The sequence below is a fragment of the Parus major genome, chromosome 5 (genome assembly GCF_001522545.3).
Source record: "Parus major isolate Abel chromosome 5, Parus_major1.1, whole genome shotgun sequence".
Lineage (NCBI taxonomy): Eukaryota > Metazoa > Chordata > Aves > Passeriformes > Paridae > Parus > Parus major.
The window spans coordinates 29,295,529-29,303,791 of record NC_031774.1 but is presented as its reverse complement, the minus strand read 5'-3'; the positions used below and the strand labels follow the sequence as shown (position 1 = coordinate 29,303,791).

General features: G+C 45.9%; 1 protein-coding gene across 1 annotated transcript; it reads left to right on the top strand.

The window, feature by feature from the left end:
• The first annotated feature begins 2,408 nt into the window (after positions 1 to 2,408).
• On the top strand, positions 2,409 to 7,936 carry PIGH (phosphatidylinositol glycan anchor biosynthesis class H). The gene is made up of 4 exons (XM_015631316.3): positions 2,409 to 2,613; positions 4,412 to 4,621; positions 5,246 to 5,329; positions 6,860 to 7,936. The coding sequence occupies exons 1-4, from the start codon at positions 2,434 to 2,436 to the stop codon at positions 6,959 to 6,961; spliced, it is 576 nt and encodes a 191-aa protein (XP_015486802.1). The 5' UTR covers positions 2,409 to 2,433; the 3' UTR covers positions 6,962 to 7,936.
• Positions 7,937 to 8,263: the final 327 nt, after the last annotated feature.

The window sequence follows — 8,263 nt, the reverse complement described above, 5'->3', positions numbered from 1 at the left end:
ACCACGGCCCCGCTACCCTCCGCGCCGCGGGGCTGGTGGAGCGGCTGGCCGGGCTCGGTGAGCACAGCGCGGCGGGCGGGGCGCGGCTGGCGGCGCCCGGGGTTTTTCCACTGCGGCCGCCTCGGGCCGCCGCCGCTGTGGGCAGCGCTGCCGGGCACCCGCGGGGCCGCCACCCCTTCTCGGCCTCCCTCCGCACGCCCCCGCAGGGAGAACAAGCGGCAGAGAGAGGAAGCGGCACCTCAGCCGGGCTCCCTGGCTGGCCACACTGAGCTCCGAGAGCTTCTGTGCAGGAGCGCTGCTCCGTGCCTTCCCTGAAGAAAAACCCGTAACGCTCATCACCTGATGACCTTGATAAAGCATTGAAGAGCCACCTGTCCGGCACCTGCCTCGAATATTGATCTTGGAGCATCGTGGCCTGAGACGATTCTCAGGTCTCCTATTCGCTGTTCCTATTCGAGGCACATTTGAAGATGGTTAAGAAATTATTTTAAAACGAGTGAAAGTCCCCACCTTTCCCTGCTGTGACAAGGCAACAGGACTCCCACTGTCAAATGTGCAGTCTTTATGTACAAGCTTGAAAGAAAGGCTGACAGTTCATGAGATGACAGGGTACAAACATGGTTAAACAGGGACTTGCCAGTGACACAAAAAAAATCTTAGCATGCTTTTGCTTTTTCCTCTAAAGATTCCCAAATTCTCCTCCTGTCTCTGTATCTCAGTAACTCCCCACGACTTGTTAATACGAATTATAGCTACCAGTCCTCCAGGAGCTCGTTTCTTTTCTGTCCTGTTACTGACCTCACTGTTCAGAGTGCTATTACCTCTTCGACCCCCTACTCTGATTTTTCTTTCCCCATTTCCCTGTCTCCACCTCTGAAGCTGTCATACCTGCTGTCATAATTCCCGCCTATTTACTTCAGTCCTTCTCACCTGCCATTTCAAACCTTTCTTCCCTCTTTTAAAGGCCTGTTTTCAATTTATTGGGTTCTTTCCACTTTCACTTCAATGAATTTCTATCACCCTCCTTTGCACTTCAGTATTTTCTTCTCCATTTCTGCAGTTTGTTGTCTGCTGTTTCTTTCTTCCCCTCCGGGCCAGCTCACCTTTCCTCTTCAGAGCTCCAGCCCATCCCTCCACCTGGTCTCTTGTGTCACAGTGAGATCCTGGATATACTGCACGACACTTCCCACAGATGGCAGCCCTCAACCACTCCTCCAGGCAAAGCAAAGACCTCGGTAGTGATTCTCTGATGCCCCTTATTTTTTTATGTCACTTAAAACTCCTTTGCTGCCCCTGTGAGAACAAGTTAACAGATTTTTTATATATATATAGTATCCACCCAAGAGCTCTGAAGATACCCTGAATGAAGTAAATTGCTAACAGAAAGATGGCACCTGCAATTAAAGCTAACACTCACTCAAAAACTTTGTGAGAACAAATATAAAGGCCAAAGGAATCAGGATGGCAGTTTGGAATTCACAGAGCTGCCACGTAAGTCACATGAAGTAATAACTGAAGTGCATTAAAGGGAACACAATACAATGACTCATTAAATCTCTGTATGCAAAACCAAGTCTCCAATTTATCATGTATTTAGATGGCAAGGGTCCAGAAAACTCTGTTTTAAACCATGGGGGAAAAAATCAAAAGAGCTTGTAGCTAAGTGTGGTACAGACAAGAAAATCCATTTATGTAGTCACAGATGGTACAGGCAAAGGGAGGAAAGAGAACCTTCTGGAGAAGAGAAGGCTGCATGGAGAATTCATAGAAACCTTCCAGTATCTGAAGGGGGCCTTCTGGCAAGCCAGAGAGAGACTTTTCATCAGGAATAGTAGTGATAGGGCAAGAAATAATGGAAAGAGGGGAAATTTAGCTTAGCTATTAGAATTTTTTTTTCCTTTGATGGTGGTGAGACACTGGACCAGGTTGCCCAGGGAGGTTATGGGTGCCCCAACCCTGGCAGTGTTCAAAGCAAGGTTGGATAAGGCCCTGAGCAGCCTGGTGTAGTGTGAGGTGTCCCTTTCCAAGGCGGGTGGTGTACAAGTAGATGATCTTTAATGTTCATTCCAACCCCTTAGCATTCTGTTATTCCATGAAAACCCCGTCTCTTCATCGCAGCAAGAGACACGCGCGGCACCACTAAACCCTGTGCCCTTTAAAACTCATCCTCCATAAACAGAGGAAGCAAGCAATGAATTACCAACATGTGCAAACCGCAGGAACTGCTGATGTCATCGGGATTAAAGAAAGGCGCCTGCCGAGGCACAACCAAGCGAGTCAGCCCAGCGGCAGCACCACTCCACGGCCAGAGCGGGCGCCGGCACCTCCCGGCAGGCGGCCCGGAGAGAGCGAGCAGGGCTGGCAGAGCCTCCCCTCGGCTCAGGCTCCTCCCGCGGGAGGCCGGCCGGGCCGGGCCGGTCCCGCCTGCCCGGCATGGCGGAGGAGCGGCGGTTCCGCTCGGCCTCCGGGGCGCCGATCGCGCTGCGGCGCCGCCAGCACAGCGCGTCCTGCCGGGAGCTGGCGGTGCGCGGCCCTCGCCTGCAGCTGCGCTCGCTCAGCGCCGCCACCTCCGCCGTCTGGCTGGCGGCCTACGGGCTCTTCGCTCTCAGCGAGGTACCGGCCCCGCCGCCGCCCTCGGGCCCCTCCGCGCCTCGGGCCCGGCGCCGCCTGCGCCCCTCAGCCCGTGTCCCGCTGTCGCACCGGGCCGCCCGGGGGAGTCCCGCGGGCTGGGTGGCCGCTCGTGTTCCTGAAGCAGCCTCGGCTAGCGGCGCCCGGGGCACGGAGGGCGGCCGGAGCCCGCGGGAAGGCGCTGAGCGCCGCTCCGGGGCATCCCCCGCGCCCGGGGAACGCCGAGGTGATGGTTGTGGTGGTTAAGGGAGAGACTGAATGCCGCGGGCTGCCACCTGCTTGCCCCGGTGGCTCCTCGGGTGCCTCTGTTGGTTTGTAGCATCTTGACAGATAGGGTAGATGTTTGTCTGGGCGCTGAGTGATGCCTGGCACGTGCTTGTGAGTCCAAATAACACGTGCTTACTTTGAGAGATGAGTTGTGAGAATCTAGAATTAAGGAGGAATTGAAAAAGGTGAATGACTGTTAATCCCCAAGAGGAATTTTTCTGAGTGTCTCAGAGAGCACTGCACTATGAATGTCATCGCTTTTCACAGCTGAGGCAGAAAGATGCTTGCAGTACAGATTGCAAAAGCTGCTGTTTTCTAAAGTAATGCTTTTGGATTTATCAAAAACTCAACCCAGACCAGTTATGTCCAGACTGAAGTCAGTAGCTTGACCAAAAGTGACCCATGCTTTGAGTTGCACATCAATTTTTTTCAGTAATCTTTCCTAGGAAATGAAGATAGAGATTGCATTATGAGTCAGTTGTCAGGAGTCTGATAGGAAAAGATGGTTCATGTTCGAGTTCAGTTTTTTACAAAAGCATACACTGCAGTCAGTGGTTACCACTGCCTTTACACGTGCTCTTGCAGCCTGCATGCGACTGCAATTCATCCTTTTGCCAGGAAATCGTGTCTGAAAGTGTCTCTTTTTGTGGATTTCAGTATCTGTACTTCATGACTGTCTTTTTCCCCTGTGATAACAAACTTTTGGAGAAGTCCCATGTATTTCCTGAAGCTTCATGGCTCGCATGGTGGTACAGGCCCAGCTTGACAGTGGTAGGGCTGTGCAGTTCTGGTTCTTTAGGAAGTGTCTGTTATAACTCTCATTCATGGGTAGGTGTCCTGAAGTTCTCTAAAACATGTCCCAGAAACAGGTTGTAGGTTGTGAACCTTTAGAATGTATTACCAGGTCTTCAGATGACTTACTGGTGACTATACTGTCATCAGTTTTATATTAAAATGTAACAGCAATCTCAAATGATGCAAAAGACATTGATCCTTATACAAAGTACAGGATAAAGCAAATTTTCTTTGGATTTGTATTTAAGGCAAGAAGAGGGTGAGGTTTGAACAAGTTTAGACTGACAGTTCACAATAAGAAAACCACTAGGTTTTCCTGAAGGAGGGTTCCTCTGCTCTGAGAATCCACTCTTGGTTCTTGTAAACATTCCACAACACTTCTTTGTCAGTGCCATCATCTTTATAGAGGTTGGTACAATACACTCTCACTGATATAACGGGCTTGTTTGGATTGAGATTTCTGTGTTGAATGTGGGAGTAAAATTTTCTTGCAGTTTTCAGTTTCAGCTCCCAATTCTTTCAGTGCATAGTGCGAAGACTGGTTTAAACCTCATTACATACATATCAGCAAGCCGGGTGAATAAAAGGACTCCACCTAAGTAAAAATGCTTTGCACCTGTAGCTTTAATATACAATTTACTGTGCAATTTTACTTTCTCTAAAGCTGTGTTAAAAGTAATTGTAAGAGCAGAACTCTGCCTTTTCTTGGTTTGTGTTACAGAACAGCATGGTGCTCTCTGCAGCCATCTTCATCACGCTGATTGGCCTGATCATATACCTGCACTTTGTGAAGATTGACCAGGAATCCCTGCTGGTCATCGGCTCACTTGGCATTCAGGTGACTTCATCCTATGCCTCAGGGAAAGAGAGCACAACCTTCATTGAGATGGGTCAAGTGAAGGATGTGGTTATCAATGAAGCCATCCATATGGTAATCATACAAACTCTGTCTTCTTGTGTCTGGGCACACTCACATCCAGTGTATTTTCATGAGCATGATTTGCCAGAGCAATTAAACAGCACCATCCAGAGCTTTACTGACACCAGGAGCTTTATTTCCGATTCTTCTCCTTATTCTGTCATCTCTTGCCTTTAAAGGAGAACTCAAACCAAACAAATAGCCTCAAAAAGCCAAATCCCTCCCTTGGATAATGCCACTGGCATTGAGCTAGTGGATTTAGTTCTTTGTGTTATGCTGTACTGACAATCCTGGTGTACAACTTCTTACATAGTCAAGATGGGAATGAGAAACTAAGACAACACAAATGATGCTTTTTCCTATTGCAGGGTTTTCTGCAAAGTTCCTGTGGAAAAGCAGACCTTACCCTTCCAGCATATGTGTATTCTTTTCAGGTTAAAAACTTAATAGAGAAAAAGAGGTAAAATTATTAATTTATTGAGTGAAAGCTATTGATAGAAATTTGTAGACTTGAGTGTGACCTGGCAGGATTTGCCTTCAGCCCAGTGAGTTGAAACAGATCCTATTTCTGTGCTAATTCCAGGCAGTTTTGTAGCATTTTTATACTCCAGTGACTTTTACCTGTTTGTCTTGTAGCAAAAAGTTATCTACTACCTGTGTATCCTCCTCCAGGACCCTGAAGATCCTCAGGGAGTATCTGAGGTTGTGCCACTCTTTCAGGTGAGTTTGACTGAATGGTGGAGAAATCCAGTTTGTGGTCTCTGTGTGTGCTCCACACTTGTCTAAGCATATTTTTATTTCACTACAGGTAGCTGATGACAGTTTCCTTTCGCTGGCTGAGCGGTCAGGGTGGGTGGCATTTGAAGTCTCACGGAACCATATACTAGGGATGGGTTTTTTCATCTGCTCTCCATTCAAACAACGGGGAGTTGTGTCAATCTGAACCCAGCCAGGAGTTTGCATGAGCTAGAAGTCTTTGGCTCACATAGGGTGCTGAGGACTTGAAAAGCTTTCTGTGCAGTCCTGTGCTCAGGGTTACCACCATAACTCTGGCACTGTGCTGCAGTTGATTTTTCTCTCAGCTCTGTGTACCAAAAGTTCTCATAAAAGCTCCTTGGCATTGGGATGACTTCCCCTGCCTGACCTTCTGGCAATGATCACGGTACAAGCCATGACCAATTTGCTTAATGTATAATAACTTGTTTGTGTTGCTGTTACCTCGTCTCCCCTCATTCTTCCCTTGCTAACATGTTCTGACTGTTCATAATCTCATTTTTGGAATGGATTTGCTTTGTGTGTGTTCATGCCTAACACAACCTGCCCTTATCCTCGGGGGTTGTTAAGCAGAACAGAGGCACCTCACTTCTTAGGCTGCTGAGCTGTACAGTCCTCTCTGTCCTTAATTCACCTGCTGCTGGTGATTGTTTTGTAATCTGCATACAGTTTGTGACTGGATATGGTCAGTCTTCAGCTAAATACTTAGGGGTACAAATAGTCTATTCCATCGATACTTGCTGCTCAGTCCCACAATTGTAAATATGTTTAGCAACAGTAATAAAAATCAGATATTTCTCATGTAGACAAGGGAAAAAGTAGATTTGCTGGAAATCCACAAGTACTAAATTCCAAATAGCTGCATTGAAGTACCTGATTTTAGTTATGCTCCTTTCCATGTTCAAAGGGTCTGCCTGACATCTGTTTTTGGGTTGGTTGTGTTTTTTTTTACCTTTCAACTCTGAACAGTTTTGTTTTCATGGAAATACTTTAGTACTGGTAGAGTTGACTCCAGCAGCAAAGGCGGCACGGAACTCTTCCATTTTGAAATTGAGTACCTGTCTGTAATTATTTTAACATGTAAGTGAGTATGTTAGTTTTGAAGGAGCAGTGATTAGTAACTTTATTGTGTCTCCTTCATTGGGTTTCTCTAAGATATATCAGCCTTCAAAAATACAATTTCCCATGTCACTCAGCCCAGGAGCCCTACTGCACTGAATCGACCTTTTGTTCTCTTAAGCAACTCTTGCAAGGAAGCATTTGATGGACTTTACACAGTAATGCTGTTTTGGGAGCTCAAAAGTTATAGGATCATAGGGACTATGGGACCGTGAAACCTTCACTTCCTTGCTGGTTTTAATCTGGTCCAGGTTAGAATTGATGAAAAATCATTGTACTTTGACCACTGTTTGCTGTTTGGGTAAAATTAATTGGTGTTTCAGTTCAGAGCCTGATTCTCTGTTGTTTGACTTCTAGAGCTCCCAGCCACGACTGGACTGCTTGATAGAAGTGTACAAAAGTTGTCAAGAGATCCTGGAGCAGAGGAAGACAGATCCACAATCAAGTGAAATAAAATAGCTGAAAAAAGCAGCAAACTTTCAGCAGGACTCAGAGGGAGACATGGAAAAGCAAGCAAAACTGCCCCATAAGCAGAACTTTTTAGGCTCAGCCAGAAGGCTCTTGCCTCTTGCCTTTCCAGAAAAGAATTATGAGGAAATAGGGAAAAGGGAGATAAGAAAATGCATCAATTTTTTACTCTTTCTTGCATCTAAAAATTATGCTAAAATTAAAAAATAACCTTGGCTGGTCTGCCATAAGTATGCATTCTTTGGTTTTTATTTAACCCTTTGTTTGAGGAACACACTCTAAATACCTAGATATTATCTAAAGCTGATGTGTGGGCTCAGAGAGTACCTTCCTGATCACTGGAGAATTTCATAAAGACAAAACCAGAAAATTTAACTCTTGCATTCAGTTATGTTTAATGAAATAAACATAAGAGATCTGAAGACTGACCTCTTCAGGGAGCTGCTTGAAAGAGTCCCATGGGATGGGGCCCTAGAGGGAAGAAGGATCTGAGAAAGCTGATAGTCAAGGATCATTTCTTCTGAAATCAAGAACAGTCCATCCCAATGAGCAGGAAGTCAAGCAGAAATGCCAGGAAGCCTGCATGGATGAACAAGCTGCTCCTAGCAACACTTGAACACAAAATGGAAGTAGACAGAAGGTGGAATTAGGGACAGGTAATTTGGGAGGAATGTAGCAACACTGTTCGAGATGTAGTTAGAGAAGCTAAAGCCCAGCTGCAGATGAATCAGGTAAAGGATGTCAAAGGGAACAAGAATGGTTTCAGTAAGTGCTTAACTATCAAAAGGAACACAGGAAAAATGTGAACCCACTGCTGAATTGGGCAGGGCTTGTGGACACAGGACATGGAAAAGTTGTGGCATTTAAAGGGCCACATCTGTTACTCTGAGAATGTGAGGCACATGTATTGTTGAAAATGGTGGTAATGTGAATAAAAGTTTTATTGATCTGTGCTCTTAATAGTAACTTAAGGTTGGGAAATTCTATGTTGATAAGCTGAAAGTTATTTTAACATTTAACAGGTATTTTTCTCCCTATATTCCACAACTGTATAGTGAATATATATATATATATACACACTATATATATAGTAAAATAAATGAGGTGACTGAAGTGTCAAAACAAGAGCTAAACCACAAGTTGGCAGGAGCCTGGATTCATGCGTATTTTGCATACGGTGTTGTACCATGCTTGTCCACATTATCTGTAAATGAACACTTGGCACCATACCATCATGCAATAGAGATAAGGGGATTTGTGGGTTTTTTCCCACGGTGCCATAAAGTTTGAAAG